This window comes from Equus caballus, chromosome 6 (genome assembly GCF_041296265.1).
Source record: "Equus caballus isolate H_3958 breed thoroughbred chromosome 6, TB-T2T, whole genome shotgun sequence".
Taxonomy (NCBI): Eukaryota; Metazoa; Chordata; class Mammalia; order Perissodactyla; family Equidae; genus Equus; species Equus caballus.
The window spans coordinates 8,006,064-8,033,506 of record NC_091689.1 but is presented as its reverse complement, the minus strand read 5'-3'; the positions used below and the strand labels follow the sequence as shown (position 1 = coordinate 8,033,506).

Sequence of the window (27,443 nt, the reverse complement as noted above, 5' to 3'; positions counted from 1 at the left end):
TTATGTCTCATACGCCGTCCCCGGGTCTTTCCTTTGGTCTCCCCGCCACCTATCCCGCACTGCTCGCACAACTGCCAGACACCCATCTACAAAGCGGTGATACCATGACCCACGGCTGCAGAACTGTGCGAGATTAAGTGACATGAAACAAGATAAGAAGTGTTAACACTCTCGAGGGTCTGCTGGGCGGAAGATGTTTAACAACTGTTGTTTCTTCCCAACTTCAGCCGGGCACCCCTCAGAGCTGCCAGAACATGGCTGTCCACATCTGGGAGGGACTGCGAAATGCTGTGTCTTCTCTTATTGGATGCCTGTTCTCTGTGCTTTGTCCCCCAACAAAGGTCAGGATCCACGAGGGCAGGGACTGTGCCCTGAGAACCTGCAGTAAACACGGCCCCTCTCTTTCATTCGCTTTACTCAGCAAACACGCACCACACAGGCCGGATGGGGGCAGACAGCAGAGAGCGAGGCCGACACAGCGAGAGGAGCAGCCAGCAGATACCAAATTGGAAAATAAACCAATCAATGAGCAAGCAGTTAACCAAGGGTGGGACAGGAGAGAGTAGACAGGTGGCAGGAAGGCCCCCTCTCTGAGGGCAACACTGGGGCTGGGAACAGAAAGAGGAGGGGGCCGGCAGTGCAGGCTGGGGGTGCAGCACCAAGGCCCGCGGCAGACAGGAGTGGGGCATGTCCCAGGAGCTGCCAGGAGGCCTTGGAGTCCCTAAGCCGGGCCAGAGGGCAGAGAGTAGTCAGCGAAGTGGGCAGGGGCCAGGCCACGGAGAGGGGGTGGAAAATTGCTGGCGGGTTTTAAAGCAGGGAAGCACATGTTCTGACTTCCCTTTTTAAGAGCTTGCTCAGCTGCTGTGTGGAGGGGACAGCGAAAGGGAGCAGAGTGGAAGGTGGCAGGGGAACCAACCAAATCACTAGGTGGGGAGATGGCAAGGGCCTGGACTCAAGGGGATGTTGGAGATGGAGAAAGGTGGGGAGGTGCCCCCCAGCTGCGGGGGGAGGGACAGGGTGGTCCCTGTGGGCCTGACTTCTCCATCACTGTGCAGAGCAGGGGGAGGCAGGCCTCAGCCATGGAGGGAGGGAGGGGCCTGAGAACCAGGGCGCTGGGACACTCCCAGGCCCGGTCTTCCCCTGACAATGACTTTCACATGACTCTCTCAAGTCCCTGAGCCCTAGCTCCTCCTTCGTCTGCCTGCCGTTGGCTGTATCACAGCCAAAGGGTCCCAAACCACGCCTGTCGGCTCCTGCTGCTTCTCTTTCTGGGACGGGCCCTGTCATCCTCCCAGTTACACTGCTTGGGGCCCATTTAACCCTCTCCCTGGCAGAGGCACGAAAACAGAATCCCTCTTGATTTCACCTTCCACCCCCACCACATGGGCTCGCCCCTGGGAACAGGCCACAGAAGCTCTTAACCGGGCCCTTACGAAAGCTTCCTTTCCCCAGCTCTTGGCTCTGAACCCAACTGTGAACCACGGGCAAAAATTTAAGCTCCGAAAGCACTTCCTTTGACTGAGTCCTGCTCTTGCTCAAAAACCTTCAGTGGCTCCCCACTGCCACCAGAGAGGGTCCTACTCCCAGTCAGGCCTCTGTGAACTGGACTGAAGCAAGTCTCTGCCCCCTCCCTCTGCCTGGCCCAGTGAAAGCTCCATGCTCCCAAGAGTGAACCCCAAGTGTCCATCAACAGCACGATGGATGAATACGCTGTGACATATTCAGCCCATGGAAAACCACACAGCCAGGAAAAGGAATAGTCTAGAGCACCAGGTCTCAGCAAGCACAAAGCTCAAACACAGTGTTGAGCTAACAGATATCGTGCAGAGAAGACAGACAGTCTGATGATATTTATTAAAAATGCCAAAGTGTGCAAAACTATCACCTATATGGTCCAGGGACACAGACATGTAGTAGAAGAAGGAAGGCGGCCGGGCAGGGGCGCACAGGGGCTTTACGGGGCTCTAATATTTTCCTTCTGAAGCTGGGAGGTAGGGGTTGTTCTATTATTATCTTCTTTCGAATGCCTGAAATAACTCGCATTTCAGAGCGACAGGCCTGCTTCGCTTCTGCAGGCCCCTCAGCCTGGAATACCCTCCAGGCTTCTATTCTTACTGGAATCCTAAGGCCCCTCCAGGGCCCAGCTCAGACCCGGCTCCTGATGATCCCTGAACAGGAAGAGTCCTGCCCTGGCTCCACGCGGAGCCCTCAGAGCCCCCGTCGTGGGGAGCTGAGCCCCTCAGAGGCAGGGCCTTTGTGACTTCTACCTGGCACCCTGATCAGCGCCACGCAGGGGGCAACCCAGCCTGAGCCTTGTGGCTCCCTGGCACTCCCTGGGCCCCAGCACAGCACAGCACAGACCTGGCCCTCACGAAATGCTGGCCTAGTGACCAGTTGGCCTGGGAGGGCCGGGTACAGAAGGTGGACAGTCAACTCTGCGGCCCCATGCAACCGGCCTCCTGCCAGGCTGTGAAGCCCCATCAGGGCGTCTGGCGCCCAAGTTACAGCCCCCTCTGCCCCTGCTCTCCCCTCCCCTCCTCACCCACCTGGCCGAGCAGGGTGCTCTGCTGAGTGGGTCTGCATCACTGGGGCACAAAATCCCAACTTCCCCTACCCTTGGGTCTGGACCCAGGGCCCCGGAAGTGGAGGAGATGGAGGGAGCACTGGGTGGGGGGGTCTGCAGAGGGGTCCACGGTCGTGGCTCTGCCCACACAGGTTGAAGTGGGAGCTCGCTGGCCTCATCTTTCGTAACAATGACCTTTTCCACAGCTTTCCTTGACTGGCCTGTGGGCAGCCCTGAGCTAAGTGTCTCCCATCCATTATCTCCCATCATCCTCCAAACCACTGCGAGGAAGGGGCTGCTGTCTCCTCCATTCTACAGACAAGGACGCTGAAGCCCAGAGAGATGGGAAGGCATTTGGTCAGGATCACAGAGGGGTGAGTGGTGGGGCCAGCTCACCCTGGCAGCCTGAACCTGGAGGCCACACTGCCAAACCCCAAATGAGCAGGGAGGAGGAGATGAGTGGGCCTGAACTATTTTGGGGCAGACCCAACTCCCCGAGGGCCTCTGCTGAGAAAACGATATGTCAGGGTGGTCACAGTGACCCAGCCACACAGCCCAGGACCTGGCCTCCGGGCCCTCTGGAGCACTGGTTTGAGCCTCTTTGAGACACAGGCCCCTTTGAGAACCTGGAGGGCGCTGTGAATTCTTTCCCCAGGCCCGCTCATTACACACGCAGCATTTTGCTGGCGACCGCCGAGGGTCAGAGCCCCCCTCTCGTGCCAGGATAAGATACCCCGAACCAGGGAATCCCAAAGACCCCTTTCAAATCGAGGAGCTGTGATTCCGAATCCTGGACTTACGACTGGGTTGATGGTACATGGCTGGTGTGTGAGCCAGACGGAGAAGAGAATTTAGGAAAAAAGAACAGACCCTAGACGGGAAAATGTGGAGGTGAAGGAGCCAGCGGGAAGAGCCCGTCCTTCTATCTCTGAGCCCCCACCCCGCTGGGATGCCCCTGCCCCACAGAATGGGCCCTTGGTTTCTTGGGTCATTACCACACACACGGCTTCCCTTCTTCTGTTGCTGAGGAGAGAAGCAGGAACGGACACCTCAAGCCTCAGTTTTCCTCTCTGAAAAGCTGAGTGCTCCTCCTCTCTGAAGGAGCAGCTGAACCCAGAAAGTTCACGTGACTTACAGATAATATTGGCTGTGGGATGCAAACCCTCTGCCTGGGGTTCCCAGCCACGGTCGGAAAGCTGGCAGCTAGCCTGGGGCCACCCTCATCAGAATGATTGGGGTGCTGGTGAGACAGGAAGATTCTGACCTTTCCTCTTTGGCCCCCCTTCCTGGATTCTGATTCAGCAGTTCTGGGGCCCGGAACTACCCACCATCACCTCACCAAAAAGAAAAGAAAGTTTTCTAATCGGTCCTCTGGGACCAGAGTGGGAGACAGAAAAACCACTCTGCAGGGAGGGGCTGGGGGTGGGGCAGCCGCCTGGGGTGAGGCCCTGCAGCTGCCCTGAGGGCCCCCCCACCCCCCTTCCCGGGGTGAGAGCTGCGGACACAGCACTACCACCCTGGGGAGGGGTCACGGGTGCACTCTGGCTCCCCGCCTCACTGAACCAGAGCGTGGCTTCTCTGGTATCTGAGGCTGAACCTCCGGCCCCATGGGAGGCCGTGGGACAGCTGGGGACAGGGAGCCGCAGCCCTCCCCACGCCTCCTCCCTCTGGCCCCCAGTGGAGAGCACACAATGAAGCTCTTCTTCTTCCCCTCCCCCCTCGGCCATCTCACCACCCGGCAGCCCCAAGAGGCCTGAGGGCTTTCAAGTGTCTATCCCAGCGAGGCCCTGGGCCCCAGCCTCAGCCCAGCCTGGAGCAGGAGGGGAGCAGCATAAATGGGGGCTCTGCACCCAACAGAATGACCTGCAAAGCCTGGGTTGCCAGGGTCACCCACCTGACCCCTCCCCCACCCAAAGACCCTCAATCCTGGTGAGGCCCCAGACTCCACCGGGACCCAACAGGCAAGCCCAGGGTGGTGAGGCCTCTGGCCGGGGGGTGCTTTTGGCTCGTGTCCCCAGGACCCAGCCTGCCCAGGCTCTGCATCTGACCAGCGACAGGGTATTCTTTATAGAACCAAACCCGGAAACGCCTGTCTGAGGGCCAAGGGACCTGGAGGGCCACCAGGACACAGAGTTCTACTGAGTGGGGGCCTGCTCCCTCGGGAACAAAGAGAGCTGCTCCGTGTTTTGCGCTTTCTCAAAACTGAGGAAACTGAAGAAGATCATGAGACAGCTAAAGAGGCCCTGGAGGGGGAGCTTCCTGAAGCTGCCAGCAGCTGGGGCGGGCACTACCCCATGCCCAGGAGAGGGGCAGTGGCTGCACATGGTCGAACACAGGCCTGGCTGGGAGACGGTGGGCCTGTGTCCACCGCCTCCGGGCCCTCCCGGGAAGGGACTTCCACAGACTTCTCCGTCCTCTCCAGACGTCGCCCATCTTTCCCAGCGGGGAGGAGGAGCTGCACAGGGCTCTCGGGGAGGACCAGGGGCAGCCACTGCTGACAGCCTCTCCACATATCTCATTCCTGGCCGGGAGGCCTGGACTAGTTTGTCCCCTTGCCCGTAATTCTAGGCCACTTGCCCAGCCAAGGCCCCTGGGTTTTGTTTGGTTTGGGTTTGGGTCTGTTTCTTTTGGCTTTCCCCCACTCTCCCTCACCCTGATCCCAGGCCCTCTTGATTCAGTCCTGCTCCCTGGGCCCGGCCTGTGGGATCCAGTGGGGGAATCAGACCTGTGAACACCTATCGCCAGAACAAGCAAGAACACGCAATGAGAACTCTCAGAGGAAGGCAGAGCCAGGGCCACACTGCAGGCAGAGACAAACTGTGACGGGGGAGGCCGGGCAGCCTTAATGGAGGAGACGGCATCTGGGCCAAGCCTTTCACTCTTTCATTCATTCATTCATTCAAAAAACACTAATGAGGGACAGCTCTGTGCCAGGCACTGTTCTAGAAGCTGGAATCCAATAGCGAATGAAGTTTCTTCCTTCATGTGGCTCATATTCTAGTTGGGGGAGAAACCCAATAAAAAAATAGACCAGTCACTAAGTCAAGTACGTCATACGATGATAAATACCGTAGAGAATAACAAAGCAGGGCAGAGGCCAGAGAGCGCAGGGTGAGGGCGTGGCTGTTCTTATATGGGGTGCTCAGGCCAGGCCTCTCTAACTGGGTGAAATTTGAGCAGAGATCTGAAGGAAGCGAGGCACAAGCCACGTGGCCATCTAGGGGAAGAAGGTTCTAGTGAGAAAGAGCAGCCACAGAAGGGCTTGGGGGTGAGGCTATCTCGGAGTGTCTGAACAGCAAAGGGGCCTGTGCGGCCAGGGCAGAACTGGCAAGGGGAGGAGGAAACCTGCAGTGGGGCACGGGCAGTCACAAGGGCATTTAGACCATTCTGTGCGATCGGAGCAGCAAAGTGTCATATTTCTGACTTAAATCTTAACAGTGTTATTTTGCTGCCACGTTGAGAACGCTTTAAGGGTACGCGGGCCAAAGGCAGCCGTCCGCTTGGGAGGCCGGGTGAGAGACATGGTGGGCTGGCCCAGGGTGGCAGCAGTGGAGGTGGGGACAGTGTTCAGATTTTGGATGTATTCTGAAGGCGAGCTTTGAGGAGGCCACACAATTTGACAGGTAGAAATACAGGCAGGAAGGAAGGTCTGAGAGGCCCCAGAGAGAACCACAGAAAGAGCTCAGGGCCTGGGGAAGATGGAATTGTACAGGTCTGGAGGGAGTGTGGGAGGGCCCCAAGGCCTGGGTGAGGGGTGGAGACTCCATTCCGCAAGCGCGCTGTGGCTTGGGGAAGGGGCACCTGCTCAGAGCCACACAACACAGGGGCACCCGGGTCAGAGAGAGCAGAGAGGCCAACGGGCCACTGTGGCTGCCGGGGCTGCAGTGATCCAAGGTCCCCAAGGCTCGCAGGCTGTGCTATGGACGGCCCAGACCACTGCCTCCACCCGGCCTTCAGGCCACAAGCAGGTGGATCACTCACTAACAGGCCCGCAGCTCAGGGCTCTTGAAATCAAGCCAGCGGGTCTCATTGGCCCCAGGGAAGGGGTTTCCTCTTGTGGAAGAGGAGCAAGCAAGGCTTGTCCAGGGGACAATGGTTTACCTGGGTCAGGAGGGTCATGCCCGGGAATGAAGAGAGGTCTCGGCGAGGGAGGGAGGAGGGCTCTGCCCGCCAGGACCAGCCATCTGCAAAGGCTGGGGCCATCCACTTTCTTAGCTCTGTGAGACGTGCCCAGCCCCACATGAGCCCAGCTTGTCCCCGCTCACCCCACCCCCCTGCAGACAGGGCCCTACTCAGAGCCCTACTCTGCAAACTCCTCTCAACTACCACTGAGAAGGCAAAGGACCAGAAGGGAAACTAAGGCACGAAGCAGGGGACACACACTCCTGATCCCAGCCTACTCAGGCATACACTCTCACTCCCAGGGAACTTGTCACGCCCTTCCTCCTGCCACAGGGTGGGTCCCTGTTCACATGCTCCTTTCCTTACTCCTTGACAACAGCGACCAGACTCTGCTCAGATCTGTGATCCCACGATGCTGACCCAGGCTACTTAGGGATTCACGGAATGGATGAAGGGATGTAGGATTTCCTGACGGGTGGGCAAAAGAGGCTTGGAAGCCAGGAGTAGAAGTAGGCAAAGAAGCTCCAGAAGGAGCCAGGCCATTGCCATGTGCCAGAATGAGCAGCTGCAAACATTTCCTGAGCTAGGCCCTGCGCACTCACTGCACAATTTCATTTGATCCTCACAGGAGCCCCAGGATGTAGGTACCGTTATCATGCCCGTTTTACAGAGGCAAACAACTGAGGCACGCACAGACAGGCTGTTATCTTTCCAAGGTCACAGGGCTACTAGGCAACAAAGCTAGGATTCAAAAGCGCATCTGTCCAACTCACATGCCATGTGCTTAATTCCCACCCACGTGGTCTCCCAGGCCCCACGGAGTCCAGACGCATGTGTCAACCTCTGGGCAACCCGGATCCACCCTCCGTTGTGCCCATTTATCCCCATCCCAAGACCATTGTGGTTATGTCTGAGGAAAGCCCTTTATAATATTGTCACGACACCAGTGATTATTGTTATTAATGATAACAATCGCTCCTCTCCCAGCTGTTGCTTAGCATTTTCACCATCTGCTTTCCAGCCTCCAGTGGAATCCTCTATTTGTGGCCATCTCAGCCATGTACGCTGCCCCTCCCTATCACGTCCTGCCCATCCCATCCCCCTGCTTCTCCATCCTTCCTGGAGGCACCCCCACAGCATCCACACCTGCCCATTTCCCCGACCATTTCCTGCGAACACCCCGGTCCCTCCCAGCGGCCACTGGCCTCTCCCCCAAGGGACTGGACTCATTGTTTCCCAAACTATAGAGGGGCAGGGTCTGGAATTCGGATTCCAGGCACACCCTTCTGCTCTGCACATCTGGGGAGGTGATGCCAGGGCAACCTTGAAATCCAGACACAGGAAAGCCCATAGGAATACCGAGTCCCAAAGAAGCTCTGAGAATCCCAAAGAAGCCCTGAGAATCCCAAGTTTGGGGATTCAGAAACTTCCAGATCCCCAGTCCTAGGAATGCCCCAACCCTCAGGATTCTGAGACGGCAATCTTGGGAATTCTGATCTCAGGACTTCTGATTTCAGTTCCTCCTGTAAACTTCTATTTTCCACTTCCTCAGGCCGTTTGTATGACTCCAATGTTACCAACGTTGAAAGCTAGAAGTAGATTTAAAAATGCTTCCCCCAATAGAGCTGTAAAATTCCTAGAAATTTGGTGGGGAGAAATGTTTCTTAAATCCCAAATATGAAGATATTTAAAGATTTGTAAGTCTGATTATTTTAATGCTATTTGCAGAGCAATGATGACTTCACTGGAGCATAATTGAGAATAAAATCAACGTCTGGGCTATTAAAAGAAGTGAATGCCCCAAAAAGCACACACACAAGACTTTCCCTCCCCCCATGTTTTCCCAGTTTTTCCCCCACTAGGCCCTTATATCTCTAGTTCTTAGACTAAGCGTGAGTAGCATCCTAGGGCTGAAGCTTCTGGGAAATCTGGGGTGTTCTGGGGAAGAGGAGGAATTGTACAATGTCTTCTCTGAAACTCAGGAAATTCCCAGGCTTACGCCCTCCCTCGAACCTGGTCTGCGGCCAGGGCTTCCACAGTTCCCGTCTGAACATCACTGGCCTTCAGCTGGGGCTTGAGGTCCTGCCCCCTGGCCTCACTGGGAGTGGAAAGGGGATAGGGGTCCTGGGAAACCTTCTTGTGGCTCCTCCAGCTCCTCTTAGGGTCTCGGGGCAGAACAGAGTTGGCTACCACCCTTGCCAGGCCCAGGAAGGGAAGGAAGTAGCGAGAAGGCAAGAGGGAGAACCAGGGGGGAGGGGGGTCTGAAAGGAAAAGTCTGGGAGGTTGGTGAACCTCGCCAGGCCCAGCTGAGTGAGCAGGCTCACATTTCACAGCCTGGGGCTCTGGACAGCAGCCAGGCTGTGGGACCAGGCTGTGGGAATAGAAAGAAAGGGATGGAGTGACCCGCAGAGTTGGGACTCTCGCTCAGGACAGAAGAGCTTACATTGTGTGATGGGGAGGTGGATGACCGGGAAAGGGACAGGGCCACGTGGAAGGCGTTGGCGGTTTCAAGTAACACTTAGATGCTCTGAGGCATTCCTTCTCTCCTGCACCTGTCAAAGGGGGGGCCTCCCCGCCGGGCTCCCGCACCGACCCTCCTGTTCCGGCTCCCTTGTCTCCAGCCCCTCATGTGGCTCTTTTCTCCAGATGTCCTCTCACGCCCCCTTTCCCTAGCTACCCTGGCCTACCCCTGCAAGCCTCCGTTCCCAGCCCATCCCAATTTTCCAGCCCCCCAACTCCTCTTCTTCAGTGCCCCCAAATCAGTGGTCTCCAGCCCGCCTCTCTGATCGCTCTTCTCTGGCCCTGGATTCCCCAGCCCTAGCCCCGTCCGAATCCCCAGTCTTCCCCTGGTCCCCGCCTCTCAGTCCCCTTTCCCAGCGCCCTTGCCTTCCCGAGCCCCGCATCCCGGCACTAACCCGATTCGGAACAGCAGCCGCCTGCTGCGCGCCATGAGCAGGCCACGGAGGGTCCGCCGCGCTCGGCAGCTGCGGGGGCCGAGCAGCAGGACGAGCCCGAGGAACAGCAGCCCGCAGCCGGCGACCCACAGCCACTGCGCAGGCCAGCCTCGCCAGGCCATGCTGGGGGCAGGCGCCCGCCGCGGCCCGGGGCGGGGCGGGGCGTTGCTAGGCGACGGATCGGCCCAGGCCCCCATGCGGGCAACCTGCGGGGCTGGGGCCCCGCCCCCTGCGCCGGCCGGCTGGGGGGCGTGGGGCGACCTGGCCCCGCCCCGCCGTGGACTCGCTTTCGGACCCGCCCCCTCGCCACCCTTGGCCCAGCGCACGCCCTGAATGCCAGCGGGCAGGAGGCGGGGCCTCAGCGGGCTTCTGACCTGCGCTGATCCAGGGCCACACTGCCTGAGTCTTGGAAAGGGACCAAAGCTCGCAGGCCGCCCTTCACACCCTCCCCACTTCCCCCTCCAGGGGACTCAAGGAGAGGCCCTGGAATGGTCTTCTTGGCGGGAAACCTTAGCCTCATCAACTTTTTTGGCTAGAAGGAACTTAAGAGAGCATGTGGGTCAGCTGCCATTCATTCACTGATTCATTCACGCAATGTTCTGTCCTCCTAGGTGCCAGGCGCGGTGCTGAGCTCCGAGGATGCAAGAGTCAAAGGCACACAGCCAGTCTCTGCATTCCTGGAGCCTACAGTCTAGAATCTAGCAGAGAAACAACCAAATAAGCAAACAACTACAATTAGACAATATATCTTTATATTTATATACACACATATATATGTATATATACATACATACATACATACGTGTGTGATTACAAATTGTGGTGCTATAAAGGAAGCGAACAGAGGGGGCAATGATATGAAGGACAGCGGACTAGCTTAGATGGGGGAGGACCTCCCTGAGCAGGTGACAAGAAAGCCAGGCCCTGAAGGGTAAGAGGCCACAGAGGCTCAGAGGGAGTGACTGGACAGGGTTATGCAGCAATGGGAGGCAGAGACAGGACTAGGACCAAGGTCCCCCGACTCCCACCCCCCCCCCGCCCCCCGCCCCGCCCCAGGCTGCCTTCCCGCCGTGTTCCAGAAGTTGTTAAGGTTGGTGGAAGGAGCTCTAAAGGCAGGCATGGTGACATCTACAAAGCTGGGCAAACCAGAGCTGCGGCCCGGCTCTTTGTGGCTCCAGCCGTTGCCCTGGTGCAGCACAGGAAGGAACGGAAACACTGCAAACGGTCTAGCTGGCTGGAGACGGTGGGGAGGGCCTGAAGGGAGGCAGAGTTCTGGTTGTCTCCCCTGCATCCTGTGCTCTGGCCCCAGAAAGGCTGGACAACCCGACCCCCAAGTCACACACATTCTGCCTCCCTCTGATGTACTCTGATTAGATACTTGGATCCAAGCCTCAGTCCCCAGCGTAGAGTATAGGATCATTATGCACAACAAGTGGCCGGCCTCATCTCCCCCTTCCCTTGCCAAAAGCCAAGAGATGGGTTAAATTATCCCCAAACTGAATTGCAATCCCAACGCTCAGTCCTGGGTTTGAGAAGTCCCAGACTTCTCTTATGTGGGTCCATCTTGAGGGCTGGAGCCTGTAACGGGCTCCCTCCCTGAGTCCTGGCCCACGACTCAGCTTCCTCTCTGCGCCTGGCACAGAAAGGTCTCTCAGTAAACAAGTGTCAGGGAGAATTGAGTTAAACCCCAGCTGTTCACTTCCCACCTGCTGGGTGTGCTGCTGAGGAGCGGGGGTGGGGGGAGGGATGACAAAGGCAGCAGCGAGGACAACCACGAAGACACTGCTGACAAGCCGCTCTCTGCAGGAGCCCTTCCAGGACAAGGGAGTTTGTGTGTCTCTAAGTCTGTGTCTATACATGCAAAGTGAGGAATTATGGAGCCTCATCACAGTCATTGTGAACACACCTTTTCTGCAGGTGAGGCCGTGCCAGGCATTATATTGAGAAATTAAAATCTGAAACACGAAAGGCAGGTCCAGGCATGAGCCTGCAGAGAGCACAGAGGTGACCAAATCCCCAAACTCAAGCACTCAGGTGTGCTCTCTTCAAGGAAGGTTTTCTCGACCCTTCCCACCCCAGCTTGGGCTTAAGCATGTCCCGCTCTGTGCCAGCTCTAGGCCTTGTACACACTGCTGTCATTCAGTGCAGTACTGCATGCTATATTCTTTTGTTTCCATGTCTATTTCAGAGCCTAGAGGCTTGAAGTCATGACCGTCTTCCTTAAGAGTAAGAACTATGGGGGCCAGCCCTGTGGCGTAGTGGTTAATTTCCGCACACTCTGCTTTGGTGGCCTGGGGTTTGTGGGTTTGGATCCCAGGCACAGACCTGCACCACTCATCATGCGTGCTGTGGTGGCAACCCACATACAAAATAGAGGAAGATTGGCACAGATGTGAGCTCAGGGCTAATCTTTCTCCAGCAAAAAATGAGAAAGATTGGCAACAAATTTTAGCTCAGAGTGAATCTTCCTCAGCAAAAAAAAAAAGACTAAAAACTACGATTTAATGTATTCATCTTCAAATATCCAGTTCAGGCGTGGTGGCAGATACATATTAAATACTCACAAATGTTCTTTGAAATATGCAACTCCAAGGCTCCTGCTTCATGGGGCCAAGCCTATCTCTTCAACCTCCTCAGATGCCAATCTTCCCCTTGTCACAATGGCACAGCCACACTGGTCCTCAAATGTGCCAAGCTCATTCCCACCTCAGGGCCTTTGCTCATGCTCCCTCCACGTGGAACACTCTTCCCCCAATTCTTTGAACAGGTGGCAGCTTCTCATGTGTTGGGTCTCAGCTCAAATGCCAACCCCTCTGTGCTAGAAATAACCTGTATCTTCACCGGAGTGGTGGTTACATGGCTTAGACCAGGGGCTCTCAACAGGGGCGGTTATGCCTCCCAGGAGACATTTGGCAATGTCTGGAGACATTTTTGATTGCCACGACTTGAGGGGGTGCTACCGGGATCCAGTAGGTGGAGGCCAGGGATGCTGCTAAACATCCTACAATGCATGGGGCAGCCCCCAGAACAAAGAACTACCCAGCCCCATCTGTCAGTAGCACAGAGGCTAAGAAACCCCAGCACATGCAAATGTGGAAACTCACCAAGTTGCACACTAAAAATTTGTGCACTTTACCATACGTAAGTTACATCAAATTAAAAATTTTACCCCCCTGAAAGGACTTCGCTGACCACCCCATCACTCTCTATTGTTTTACTCTGCTTCCTTCCTGCATAGCACCTTTCACAATATGGCATCACTTTGTGATTCTTGCCTGCGCCCTACTGGAGCATAAGCCCCATGAAGTCAGGGAGGGACCTCACTGTCTTTGCACCACTGTAGTCCCAGTGGTGTGCACAAGGCCTGGCTCAGAGCAGGCGTCTGGTGAAGGATTTGTCGAAACTAGTGAATGATAGAAACAAAGAATGAATGAGTGATCATTTCACTCCTGCTGCTGAGCACTGTGACCATCAGAAGACTGGAGCTCGGACCAGCGGGTTCGGTCCCTGCAGGAGAACCGTGCACAAGCCACGCCATACTCACGAGGGCGGCTAGTGAACAGGGAGTCAGAACGAGCCTGGCGGCTGCCCGTGTTTCACAACAGGAAAGGCTGCTAAGAGCTGAGTCTGAGGACCTCACATGCTCAAGGTCCTTGCCCACGACCGCCTCCCCCGAGCAGCCTGCCGGGCACTGCCAAGGCTAAGGTTTGCCTCTGCGACTCTCCAGGAGAGACCCGTTAATAACCTGGGTCCGGTGACTGGCAGTCATGCAGTCTTAGCCTGTGGTGTGGTGGTTTTAAAGCTTAGCTCACTGAGAGCAAGCCTTGTCCCAGGTTCCCCAGGTCGGGTGGGGGTTCTCAGGTCTGCCCCCAATCCGCTCGCCTGTCTGTCTGTCTGTCCCTGCGTCTGAATCCTGCCTTTGCAAATGGCCTGGGAGCTTCCCTTAGGATCAAAAGCCTGCCTTTGTCTTTGCACCATAGCTCAAGCTTGATGCCTGGTGCTTGGCTGGCATTCAGGAATTCATAAGGTTGGTGATGATGATGATGATGATGATGACAATGACACAATCATGAAGGAGCTGAGATGGTTGGAGCTGTTTGAACGTTAGAGGCAAGAGACAACTTATTGGACCAGGATGGAGAAATTAGTTCAGTTTAGAAAAAAAGTTAGCCAAATGTGGAAGTGGTGGCTAGAATAATCTGGCCCCCACTCACCCCCATTCACATCAGTCCATCCCTGAATCTGCTGACCTCACCCTGAGCTCACCATCCTCTCGTGGACTTCCCTCTGGGCCGCTGTGCTCTACAGGCTGGAACCGTGGTTTGGTTGGAAACAAATCCTGCCAACTTCCTTCACCTCCTCACACCCTGCCCTGTCCTCATGGAATACGACCCTTATCTTCCATTTCCCTCCTCCCTCCTGCAGTCCTGCCTCCTGGAGGGGAAACCTTCAGCTTCCTACCTTTGTCACATGCCATTCCAGGTCAAGATCATGGCTCCTCCTGCCTCATTGAAAAACTTCCCTCCTCTCCCCATCAGTCCAGCTGCTGACCCAGCCCAGGATCTGAGGAGTTAGACTCCCGATTTTAGTCTTCCTGCCTGATTCTTGCCATCAGGTGATTCCAACAAGCGTGGCTCGTTCGACATTTTAGCTCAGCTGTGCTCAAACGTTAGGGAGCCTGAGAACCACTCAGGAAGCTTGTTAAAGTACAGGGCCCCGGGCCCCTCCCTCGGGGATTCAGATTCAGTAGGTCTGGCTGGGGTCCAGGAGTCTGCATTTGCACAGGTGATTCTGAACTCGGCCTTGGCCTCGGTTCGGGATCTCAATTCCAAGGCCTTCAGTGAAGTTCAACAGCCAACTCACATGGTCACACCCTGGATCCCCTGGAGCTTCTCCACCTCTGAAAACCGAAACTCCAGTGTTCTTCTCTCTGACCCCCTCATCCCATCTCCAGCCCCTCAAACCAGTTGTTTTCTTCCAGGCCTTCAGCCCCTACTGCCCACATTTCTTCCCTCCTAGTGAGAACTTGGGTTCAGGCCCTTGAGCCACTCACCAGACGCCAGCTTCCGCTCTCCTTTGTCCCTCCAACCTTAGCCTACCCACCTCCAGACCTGCCTGTACCAACCTGACAACCCATCTTTCCTGCTCCAGCCTCACGGACAGGGCTGGAGAAAATGGCTGTCCCATGTGACTCAGGGCCTATGCCATTCAGGCCTTACTGGGACCCCCAACACCAGTGCTTGGCGGGGCTTTTACTTTGCTGAGGTCTCCACTCATTATCCACAGTTGTTATTGTGTTACCAAGCAGCGGGCTCCTTCTGCTTGCCACAAGACTAGCCAAAAAGTCAGGAGGCAAGTCGGTGGAATAGAAAGACTTTATTCATTTTTACCAGCAAAGATGGCAGATGGCAGACTAGAGTCCTTAAAGCCCACCTTACAGAACAGAGACTCCAGGCCAGTCATATAGGGGCTGGTCTCTGGGTGGGGCAGACATCTGGTCTTAGTTCACTGGTTTTGTTTCACTGGACGTGCATCAGAGGCCAGAGCATCACCTTAGACCCTGATTTAATTTAAAGATAATAAGAACAAAACCTTTAATATGGATAGTAGATATAACTGTTTCCGTGAGCGGCACCAACAACTGGAAACCTCAGGACCCGCTCCAATTCCTCTGCTTTCAGCTAATATCCTTCTTAGAAGAAATAGTTCTGTGCCCACTCACCCCTCTACAAATTGTGCAACTTACCTATGAATGTTTAGAGCAAGTGCTCTTAGCCTCTCTTGCTCGTATCTCCACGTGGTGTTTCTCCTGGCCACCACATTTCCTCAGCCTGGGGGCCAACTGGAGGGTCTCCCTGCCTTAACCCTACGCTTGACCTTGGGTCCCTTTCTCTCAACACAACCTAGTTTCCTGGAAGGCTGTGTCCATGGGTGCAGTAGCAGCATTTTGGTTCTCAATTCTTCACGTCTCCCTGTACACACACCTTCACCATGTGCTTGTGCACCACTTTGATAGAGGTGAAATCTATTCCCCCAGACTATGAATGTTGGGCCTGGTCTTGTGCCTTGCCGTGGCTGATGCAGACATGAAACAATCAGAGGTCTCAGATGTGCTGTCTCGGTGGGACATGGCCTTAGTATCTGTGCCTTTCACCATGAGAACATCCCCCTGGTAGCTGCTGCTCTAAAGAGGATGAAAGATACATGGAGCCGACCTGACCCTACTCACAGCTTGGAAGCAGGCCCAGCCCAGCAGAGCCCAGCCCAGATCAGCTGAAATTCAGCCTGTGCACAGACGCACCAGTGAGAAATACATGCTTATTGATGTATGCCTCTCAGTTTTGGATTTGCTTGTTACGCAGCATTATTTCAACAACAGCTGACAGAGACAGTGGGAAGCAGAAAGATTAGTTATTAATGGTGCTGGAAAGACATGGCACTTGGAGAACTGATTAGCCATTTGGAAAAGAGCAATTTAGACCCGAGCCTTGCGGCACACCGAAATAAATTCCAGCGAATTAAAGTGTTAAGGACATAAAATCAAACCATACGATATTAGAAGAAAATTAACACATGTCCAGTCTCCGACAGTGGAAGACCTTCTAAGGCTAAAAGCAAAACAAGCATGTTTCTAATTTTCTTAATAGACATACACTATTAAAGAGTAATATTACTCGAACTCAGACAAAAAGCAACTGAAGACCTAACAGGGGAAGGAATTACTCTTTTGGCTACTTAAAAAATTTTAAAGCTTCCATACATTAAAAACAACACAAATGGGGGCTGGCCCCGTGGCCGAGTGGTTAAGTTCGTGCGCTCCGCTGCAGGCGGCCCAGTGTTTCGTTGGTTCGAATCCTGGGTGCGGACGTGGCACTGCTCATCAGACCATGCTGAGGCAGCATCCCACATGCCACAACTAGAAGGACCCACAACAAAGAATATACAACGCTGTACTGGGGGGCTTTGGGGAGAAAAAGGAAAAAAAAAAATCTTTAAAAAATAAAAAAAAATAAAATAAAAAAAAACACAAATGAAAGAAAAAGCTCCCCCCAAAACTGTGGTAAATATTTGCCTCAAATTTATCAAAGAGCAATCTACTTAATATAGATTAAGCCCTTAAATGAGAAAACACAAAGACTGCAATTAATAAAGGGATAAATGGCTAAATTTTATGAAAAAATGTTAAAAACCTTCAAAGAAGCAAGAAAATGCAAGCTAAACAATGAGATATGATTTTGATCTATTAAAATAGCAAAGATTAAAAACAGTAATAAAATTCTGAAGGCTTCTAAGAATATGAGAAGGTGGGTATCATACATTGCTAGTAGGGGTCTCAATTGGTACAATTTTCTAGAAAGCAATTCCCAATACGCATCAAGGCTTCTGAAATGTTCACATCCTCTGACTCAGGAATTCTGCCCTGGAGCTCTGTGCCAATGTGCCCCGAGAGACAAGGAGCTGCGCACAGTGGTGAGACCGTAACAGCCGCCGGGCCCGGCAAAGGGAAGAGCTGGGTTGTGCTTTTAAACGGTGTGGCTTTTAAATGGTGTTTATAATTAGAACCCAACGCGATGCATGATCCTGGATTGGATCCTCGACCAGAAAAAAGGACACTAGGGGGACAATGGGCAAAATTTGAATAAAGACTGCAGAGAGGTTATTAGAGTTGTATCAATGTCAGTTTCCTGGTTTTGATACTAATACTGTAGTTAAGCAAGATGTGAATATTTGGGGAAGCCAGGTGGCAGGTATATGTGACCTCCTTGTACTCGTTTGCAAATATTTCGTGTCTGAAATAACTTCAAAATAAGAAGTTAAAAAAACAATACACAAACAGAATTGTGTTCATGTGTCAATAATGGTTTTTTTAAAAAAAATACAGATGTGGCAGACCCTGTTGGTTCATTAATAGACGTTCTCCACTTCTCCTTTCTTCCTTGTTATCCCCTATTTTGCCTCTCCTATGAACAGCCATAGCTTCCGAGTGAGCCCCTCACCAGCCCTGTGGGTGGATCCTGGTTGGTCCAAACCAGTTGATGTTTTCATTGCCCTGCCAGGCGACTGGTTACACACAGGAATCTGACACAATTCCTGCCATCAGATAATCACAGCAAATATTTATATAGCACCAGTCACGTGGCAGGCACTGTTCTAAGTACTTTATACAGATTAATTTTCAGCTCTCACAACAACCCTATGAATCAAATATGGTTATAATTCCCATTGCACAGATAAGAACACTGAGGCACTGAAAAGTCAAGTCAATTGCTCCAGGTAGCACAGCTGTGAGATGGAGCGGAAAATAGGCTGGAGGTCTTCTAGGAAGGTTTTCCTAGCTGTCAAAAAGGGATATAGGACTGGCTCTTTTGTTGCTCCAGGAGGCTGTCACCTGCCTGTGATGCCTGGAACTATTGCAGTCATTTTAGGACAATGAGGGAGCAGTGTAAGAGGATATTCCAACATGCTGAAGATGGAGCCGGTGTCCTTCAAGACATAACTGAGTCCCTGGATTAAGCAGGCTGGATTACCCTGCCCCTGGACTTGCTATATGAGAGAAAAATTGTCCTTATTGTTTAGCCACTTTTAGTTGAGTTTTTTGATGCAGCCAAAAGCACCCAAACTAGTACTGTGGGCAAATTTTACATTTTAATATAAAATGAGGGGAAAAACAGGGTACAAATTATATAAATTTGGTATAATTGATATGATTGCTGTAAACAAAAATGCATAGAAAAAAATCTAAAATGTAACCAGTGATGACCTTTGATTTATGGGCTCAAGGGGTATCACTTGTTCTCTTTTTTATACTTTTAAAATATTTTCTGAACTTCTATGATGAGAATGTATTACTATTTTAATAAAAAAATATTATTTTATTATAACGAAGAAAGAGGTCCTCCTTGCCGCCTCCACGTTCACGTCCCACTCATTCTCAGGCCACCCAACTGAGCTACCCCCACCATTCCAGCCTAATTTGGCTCACATTTGAACGTCAAATCCACTTGTCACTGTTCGGTCCTTGTCACTTAACCTCTGGGCACAGGCTTCTTTTTCTTTGCCCTCCCTGTCTCAGGATCTCCTGGTTCTCCTCTCACATCCCTTACAAGCTCACGCGTCGGCTTCCCCAGAGTTCATTACTTGCCCTTTTCTCTTCCCACTCTGCAGTCACTGCTTCCCCAAAGAGGAACATCCCCCTAGCTTCCCTCTGCAGTTCCAAATCTACGTGCCCATCCTCTTTCTGCTCATCTCCAGGGGTGGCAGGGCAGGTATGAGGGCCTCCGTCTCTTTCCCTGCAAAAGGAATCGATAATGCGCACGGGGCTATTGTGAGGATTAATTATGACTACCCAAGCAAAGGACACAGCGCCCAGTTCGTAGCAGGCAGTCATTAAATGTCCATCGATGTTATTGTACCTTGTATTATTCTTGCAATGTCAGCGTCTGGTCCTTGTGGGCGCTCAGATAAACATTTTATGAATGAACACTGAATGAATGAATGAATGAATGAATGAATGAATGAATGTGATTCTTCCCCTCCATTTCCCACTGCCGTCACCCAAGTTTGGGCCCTTGAGTCCTAACGCCTGGTCCATGGCAGGCACCTCAAGGCCCTGTCCACCTTACAGAGTTATCTGACAGAGGCTTTGGAAGCCCAGCTTTGAACTGAGGCGGCCTCCTGCTCAGAGCCAGCGTCTACACAACTAAATTTGCATTGCTTGATTTAGCAATATGGTCTCAACCCAGTTTTCTAGCGTTCTGTGCTCTCAGTGCCTTCTACACCCCGCTGTTTCGATTGGCCTGCACTGGTCACTGTCCTGGGTTTTTGCCCTCCTCCGCTTGTCCCCCCTCCCCCAAATCCTTTAAGCTGCTCTTCTCAAGGAACCTTCTGCCCCAGCCCCCAGGTGATCTGGGACGCTCCCGGGAGTAACTGTCACCAATTAAGGCTGGATCCTCAGCCTGGGGAGTTTTGTAGACCCTCCAGGGGGACGAGGGGAGGAGCGAGTTCAGTCCCCAGGGAGGCTGCTGTCCTAGCCTTGAGAGCAGCTCCTTTAAGCTAAAAACAAGTCCATCCTGCTCTAGGAAGCCCTTTCCCATCACGACCCTGCAACGCCAGGTCACTACTCCATCTCCAGACCCTGGAAACGCCTGCCTTGTAGTATCAAAAAGAAACGAACGGTTTGGAGATGACCCTCCTCACTCTCCACTCGGAACCAGGGGAGTCTGGCGGGGTGTCGCTGCTCCCTCCCAGGACTGCAGCCTCCCTGAAGGCAGATGCACCCTGTGCCTCCTCATCTCCCCCTCATCCCAGCGCCTGGCACCGGGCTGGACCCAGGTGGGGGAATGAGTGTTCGCTCAGTTGCAGGGGAAGGAAGAACAGAACAAGCGTCTGCGATTGTCCACTGTGCGCTAGGCTTGCACGGAGCCCCTGCGTGCATTTCATTGTCCCAGCAGCTCTGCAAGGAAGGTCATGGTGTCCCCATGTTAGAGATGAAGAGACTGAGGCTCGGGGAGGCTAAATGACACACCCCATCACAGAGCTAGTAAGTGACAGAGCCAGAATTCAATCCTGGTTTTATCTGACTTCAGAGTCCACGCTCTTTGCACTGATACTGCGTTGCCAGCCAGGGTAGCGAGCAGTCCAGAGCCTGTCAGGAAACAGACGACAACTCGAACTGGTAACTGCAGAGAGCTTTACAGAAGGACTACTCTGCAAGGCTACGGGCAGGTGCAGGCCACACAAGGGACAGTTCCCCAGGGCTAGTGACAGTGGGGCTCTGTCACCCCCTCTAGGCCTGATAGGGAGAGGAGGGAGCAGCCATGGAACTTGGAGGACCGAGCTGTGTGGACAGGGCCAGCTGACCGGAGCTGTGACCTTTGGTTGAGGGATGGGCTAGTCCGCGGCCGCCCTTCAGGGAGGGAGAGGAGCAAGTTCTCTGACCGGCGGGCTCCTTGCCTCCCCTCTCCTGTGGAGCTCTCCATCCGCCAAACCCAACTGAAGCTGGAGGACAAAGAGCCCACCGGCGTGTCCACACAGGCCAGCTGCGAGCACGGTGGAGAAGGGTGGAGACGGGCATGAGCCAATGAAGGCCAGCCAGACGAGGCCAGAGGAGATGTGTGGGTGCAGGGTGGCCGTGGCGGGGGCCCACGCTTCAGAGGTGGAGCCGGTGACCCCCTTTCGTCCAAGGACAGAGGCAGCTCCTAACTAACCCCCCTGCTCCCAGGCTCCACCTCCCCCACCATTCTCCACCCAGAGCCAGGTTGAGTTTCTTAAAATGCGCCCCAAATCATGTCCCTCTCCGGCTCGAAACCATTCAGGGCCTTCCCTGTAAGATAAAATCCAAAATCCTAAATAAGACCTGGAGGTCCCGCAGACACTGCCCAGCCCACCTCCCCAGTCTCCTCTTAGGCCATGCCCCCGGGCTCCCACCCTCCAGCCACACCCGTCTCCCTGAAGTTTCCAGAACACCCCAAGCTCTTTCAGTTTCCAGAGTCCACCACCTTCACACGACTTGTTCCTTCAGTAGAGAATGGTCACGGCATGCCTTCTACTGCGCGCGCGCGCGCGCGCGCACACACACACACACACACACACACACACACACACACACACTGCCTGTCTGACTCAGAACAGCTGCCTTGGCCTCTCCAGTCTAAATGGGGTCCCATGTGCTGCTTTCTTGGGGTGCTGAGTCCATTTTCCTTCAGCATGGGCATTACTGTTTGCGACAACATCGGTATCACAAATAGCATCTGTGATGTTAGTTGCTAATGTCTGTCCCCTCTCTGGACTGCAAGCCCCACGCGGGCAGGGGCTGTGTTGGTGTTCCTCACTCCTGTCTCCCACTGCTGAGCACTGTGCCCAGCACACAGCTGGCCCCTCAGGAAGGCCTGTGAGTTAGCATGACAGGACTGGGTTTGGTGCCGGCCCTGCCACTCCTGTGAGTAAGCACTTGTACTGCTCTGAGCTCGGCGTCTTTCTAAATTAACTTCCTATTATTATTTAGAACATCTAAACAAAGAGGAGAAAACAGTACACTTAGGAGCTCTCTGTGCCCATTTCCTGGCTTCAACACGGGTCAGCTTGTGCGTTCAGTTTCTTTTTCTGTAGGGAAGGGAGAGCAGAAGAATTTTTCAAACTTTTTTGACTATGACTTACAATAAGAAAGACATTTTACTTCGAGACCCATACACAATACGTATGTAAATAAAACGAAAACAAAGTTACACAAAACAATAATCGTGCTGATATTCTGATTTTTTCCAGTCTATTTCTTTAAATGTTGGCATGACCCCCTTAACTGATTTTACGAATGGGTCATGAGCAGCAGTACCGCGAACCCCGCACTCTGTGATCTTTCACCCATCTAGAAAATTGTTAGTGTTCCCCCTTTACTTGCCTAGCGATGACAGCCAGATCCTGTCCCCTAGTGGTCATGTTTGGGAACTTGATCGTGTCTCCCTAGAGGTCAGTTTTTGACTTGGGAATAAATTCATTCTGGTAAAAAGCACTCCGTGCAGGCCCTAAGCCAGGCGTCTGGGTGGTGGGGTCTGAGATGAATTACTGCATAGACCCTGACCCCTAGATTCTTCCCCCAGTTAATGACCATAGCACAATGGCTATAGATCTGTGCTGTCCGATATGGCAGCCACTAGCCACACATGGCTATTGAATACTTGAAATACAGCTAGTGTAACTGTGAAATTGAATTTTAATTTTATTTAATTTTAATTCATCTAAATATAAAAATCGACACGTTTCAGTTACTGGAAAACACTCAAGTATGTTTGGAACAATCTGGGTATGTGCATCTACTCCTTCAACCATTCACTTATGAAATCTAAATAAAGATTCAACATTTCTGATGAAAAATTAACATTCAAATTGAGATGTGCTGTAAGTGTAAACTACACACCAGATTTCAAAGACCTAGCATGAAAAAAAATCCCACTAAAATAATTTTTATACTGATCAAATGTTGAAGTAATATTTTAGACGTGTTCAGTTAAATGCATATATTATTAAAATTAATTTTACCTGTTTCTTTTTATTATTATTATTATTATTTTGAGGAAGATTAGCCCTGAGCTAACATCTGCCACCAATCCTCCTCTTTTTGCTGAGGAAGACTGGCCCTGAGCTACCATCTGTGCCCATTTTCCCCTACTTTCTATGTGGGACGCCTACCACAGCATGGCTCGCCAAGTTGTGCCATGTTCGTACCTGGGATCTGAACCGGTGAACCCGGGCCACCAAAGTGGTACCTGCATACTTCACTGCTGTGCCACCGGGCCGGCTCCCTCTTTTTATTTTTTAAATGTGGCTGCTGAAAATTTTAAATTACTTATGTGGCTCACACTGTATTTCTATTGAACAGGCATTCACCAGGCTGGTGTTCCTTCTGACGTCCCTCCATCCAGCCCCTCTTGTGCCTCCTGCATCCTTGATGGAGATGGAGGAAGTTGCTAGAATCCTTATCCACACTAGGGTGGGGATCAGGAGTTAAGTTTATATTAAGGACATATTAAGGTTGAGATGCCTGCGACCTCGCCCCTCAGTGTGTCTGGCAGCAGCATCCCCTGGAGCTCATTAGAAATGCACGCCCAGGCCCCACCCCGACCCACTGAAGCATCATCTGCATTTTAACAAGATCCTCACGTGATTTGCTTGAGCATTAAAGTTTGAGAGGCAGACGCCTATTAGGAAGCCAAGTGGAGACACAGGTGGCAGTTCCTTGATTGCTTTTCTTTGCTCAGTGACTTAGGATGTGAGGTCAAGGCTGAGAGTGAGGCTGTGGAGAAGGTGTTGAAGGTTTGAAGAGACTGGAGAAAGTGTGGGGTAAAGACGTGGGATGGGAATGTTAGTAGGAACAGATGAGCAAAGCCTCAGGCTTCATGACCTCCAAGTGAGGTCGGGCAGCCCCTCGCCTGTGCTCCTCCTTCAGCCGCGTGGGTGCAGAGCGGTGGTTTTGCCTTTTGGGTACCACAAGGCGGAGGGGGTTGGGGTTGGGATGATTCTAACGGTGGATCTGAGCTGGGTAAGGAGGGCAGCGAGGCTGGGAGGGATAGGGAGGAGGAGGCACCGTGTGTGGACCGTTGTTCCTGATACAGTCACGGATCTGTTGGAGTCAGGCTCGTTGAGCTGGAGAGATAGATGGCGGTCAGAGCCTGGGGCACTGGAAATTGAGATTATGGAGGGGGTGCAGTTATTGGTAAGGAGAGGTTCTCGGGCAGCTATTATCTTGGGGTGGGAATAAGAGAAGAGGAAATGGGTGTTGGCTTTTTTTGGAGTGTGGAGTTCTTTAGATAAATACAAGTGAAATATGAGGAAGGGCTTCCTGCCCAGGAGGGGGTTACGAAAGCTGGGAATCCCCCAACAGGTCGGGATGAGTAAGAGGCCAAGGTCCGTGGTGGCAGTGGGCAGGGTATGAGGGCACATGGCTGGAACCTGGGCCTTCTGTGCTACAGCAAATTCATCCATCCAGGTCCTGTTTAATCTTCCAAATGAAATCCTACTGCTGGCCAAACTGAGGTTGTTAATTACTGAATCACTGGGCTTTTATCTCACATACAACAGTAGCAAACAACAATAAGAATCTCACTACATAATAACTATGTCCAAGCACTTGAAAACTGCTTTTTGTTTTTTCTTTTTTGCTGAGGAAGATTCGCCCTGAGCTAACATCTGTGCCAATCTTCCTATATTTTGTATGTGGGACACAGCCCCAGCATGGCTGCCATCGAGTGGTGTACGTCTGTGCCCAGGGAACAAAACCTGGGCCGAAGAAGCGGAGCATGCTAAATTTAGCCACCAGGCCGTGGGGCCGGCCCTGAAAACTGCTATTTTTAATCCTTATCATCCTATATTATTATCTTCCTTTTTATGAATAAGGATACCAAGGCTCAGAGAAGTAATATGCTCACTGTCACACAGGCACCAAAGTGATTTGAACAGAACCCTGGCCTGTCAAGGACCGAAGCTGCTGGTAATTGGATTCACCTGGGGACATTTGTTTCTGCCTCCCCTGAAGATTCTGACTCAGAGGCCTAGAACGAGGTATCCCCAAGGCAATCGACATGTTTTCACAAGTCCCTCGGGTGATTCTGATGATCGGGGAGACTGGAAAACACGGCCCTGTGCGCTGTGGCCGCAGCGGGGGTGTCAGGCTGGCTCGGCGGACCAGCCCTCCTCACGTGCTAAAGCTTTCTCCTGAGCAGGAGGAACTCTCACCTGGCCTGCTTCCTGTTCGGTCTAGCCTGGGAGTCACCAACAACATCACCAGGTGCCATTTTCAGTGCCTTTCCCACAGACGATTTCACCTGAGCTTTCAAAAGTCGTAGGAGGTAGGGAGGAGCAGTATGAGCAGACTCACTCACGGGCGAGGAGACGGGCCCCAGGCCTCACGGACAATCGGCGGCAAAGTTGGGACAAACCCTCCCTCTTGGGACGTCCAAATCCACCATTCTTCCACTCCCTACTTCTTTATGAAAGTGCTACCTCATGTTTATGGAGAATAAGCTAATTTTTAGGGGAAAGAGCTCTCATGTCCTCCCCCGACCCCAGGAGATCTGTCATTTGTGCCTGCGAGCCTTATCCTGGCCCCAATTTTGAACATCAGAGTTCCTTCAGTTCAACAGATGTTGGGCAGGGCCGTGAGTGGTCCAGGGATGAATGAGACTTTGTCCTCGCCCTCCAGTGGGAGAAAGAGGCATATTTACCCCAGGCTGCGTTAGATGCCTCAATTCAGTAAACACCAAGTCCTCTGAAAAAAGGCAATTTTTTGAGAAAGTTAGTGATAAAGGAAAAGCCCTCTCTGGGGCAGAGGAAGGCATCAGCTCGAGGTAATCAGGCACACTGCACGAGGAGTCTGTGGGACTGATAGGGGCGCCGTGGGGCTGGGCTGGAGGGGCCCAGCAGGCAAGAGAGTTCTCTGGAGCCACGCCTCCGGTTCAGCTTTTCCCACCCACTCCCACCTGGGCTCCGGGGGAGCCACGCCAGGGCCCACCCTTCTAATCTCCCTCCACCTCCTCTCATCCATCACTAAGCTTTGGCTACCCATCCCTAAAATAAACAGCCTGATCCCTTTGATTCCGCCCAACCCCCTCCTGCTGCCTCTCACTTGACTTGACTTGTCTTCCAGGGTAGGGTTGCCAGAAAAATGCAAGACGCCCAGTTGAATTTGAACTTCAGATAAGCAACAAATACTTTTTTAGTCTAAGTATTCCCTGGGATTGTATGGGACCATGGGACATACTTAGGCAAAAAATAGTTTTTCTGAAGTTCAAATTTAACTGGTTGTGCTGAAGCTGGCAGCCCTACTCCAGGGGCACCGCCCAGCCCCCTCCCCCCAGATGGCTAGTGACAGTTTCATGGCTCCCCATTGCCTTCAGGGTAAAATCTCCATTCCTGGCCCTCTGCTTCCTTGCCCAGCCCGATTTCTTACCACTCCCACCCCACCTCCCAATCCTGGATTGCTGAGACCAGGGACCCTAAACCCCTTGCTTCAGACGCTGTCCCCTCTACCTGGAGCACGTTCTTCCCGCCCCTCCACAGCTGGGCTGATTCCTAAACATCCACTAACACTTGCATCAGGTGCTACTGCCTCCAAGGGTCCTTTCTTGAATCACCCCTCACCCCACCCCATGCTGGGCTACGAGCTCTTTTCTCTGGGATCCCACAGAGACAATACTTCTTGACCCCCGCACTTGTCAACTGACAAAATTGTGATTGGTCTTCCACCATCTCCCTTAGACTGTCAGTTTCTTAGGACAGGGGCTGTGTCCTTCAGCCTGTCATCTCCAGAACCGGAAATTCCTGTCTGCTTCGCAGACAGTAGGGGCTTAATTAATAATCTGCATTTTATCTGGGGATATCAAGCCATCAAGAGGAGACGTCATTCAGTCATTTAGTGAATGCCTATCGTGAACTGTCGCCCTGGACCTGGTGCTTCAGATGTTCTTTTAAAACTACAATCTTGATTCCATGATCAGAAAATAGACTCAGGAGAAAGAACACAAAGAGAAAGGCTTGTGTGGAGCTGTGTGTGTCCCCATGTTCCACTTTCCCACGGGGCGGATGTAATTGCTGGCTGGAAAATGAATCTCCCTGGAGACCATTCTGGCACTTCTAGAAAGTGGAGGGTGCTTCCTGGAGGAGCTCAAGTGTGGAGAGCATGAAGGGACATCAGTAGGTCCGGCCAGATGCTGCAGGGCCTCGCGGTTCCTCTAGGCTCTATTCTGTGACCAAGGGGGTGACTGAAACGGAGCACAGGCATACTTGCTCCCGTGGGCTTTCGCTGGCGAGCTCACGCTTTGGGAGGGGACTTCCTAAAATGGGGTCTGCAGGCCCCTGGGAACTGAACTTAGATTGAAGGGTTGGGGTGGCTGGGGGAGTTAGCCCACCATAATGTCCACTACTCCTCCTCAGTAACTCCTACTTAAACTATATCTATCTATACAAATATACATAGCTGAGTGTGTGTGTGTGTGTAGGGGGGGAGGCAATTTTAAAAATATTCCTATTTTAATTGGTCTGAAATATACAATCTAAGTGGTAACTTTGTTTCCTATGCTTACCAGGAAGCACACTGCTTTCATTCATGCTTAGTATGCAAATAAGCTTCCAGAGAAGTCCACGGGCCCCTCCTTCCTAAATCTTGCTCTAGGAAAGAGTTGGACCAGAGCCTGGGATAATAATCCAAGAGTAGGTGCTTAGGGACGGGTCTGGAATCAGGAGGTGCTCAGGCTGTCTAGGCTGTCTAGCTGCATTCATTTTTAGCTGTGTTTTGTCAAGTCAAACTCAACCCC

At 52.7% G+C, this 27,443-nt stretch overlaps 1 protein-coding gene across 2 annotated transcripts in view; it reads right to left on the bottom strand.

The window, feature by feature from the left end:
• Positions 1 to 27,443, bottom strand: part of PNKD (PNKD metallo-beta-lactamase domain containing) — a 58,588-nt gene that overhangs the window by 10,034 nt on the left and 21,111 nt on the right. The window contains exon 1 of one of the 2 annotated variants that reach the window (XM_023642318.2): positions 9,601 to 9,874. The exons of the other annotated variant lie outside the window; for it this stretch is intronic. Within the exon in view, the coding sequence (XP_023498086.2) occupies positions 9,601 to 9,836 (236 nt within the window). The 5' untranslated portion in view covers positions 9,837 to 9,874. Of the gene's footprint in view, positions 1 to 9,600; positions 9,875 to 27,443 lie in introns of those variants that run through there. 2 annotated transcript variants of the gene reach the window in all.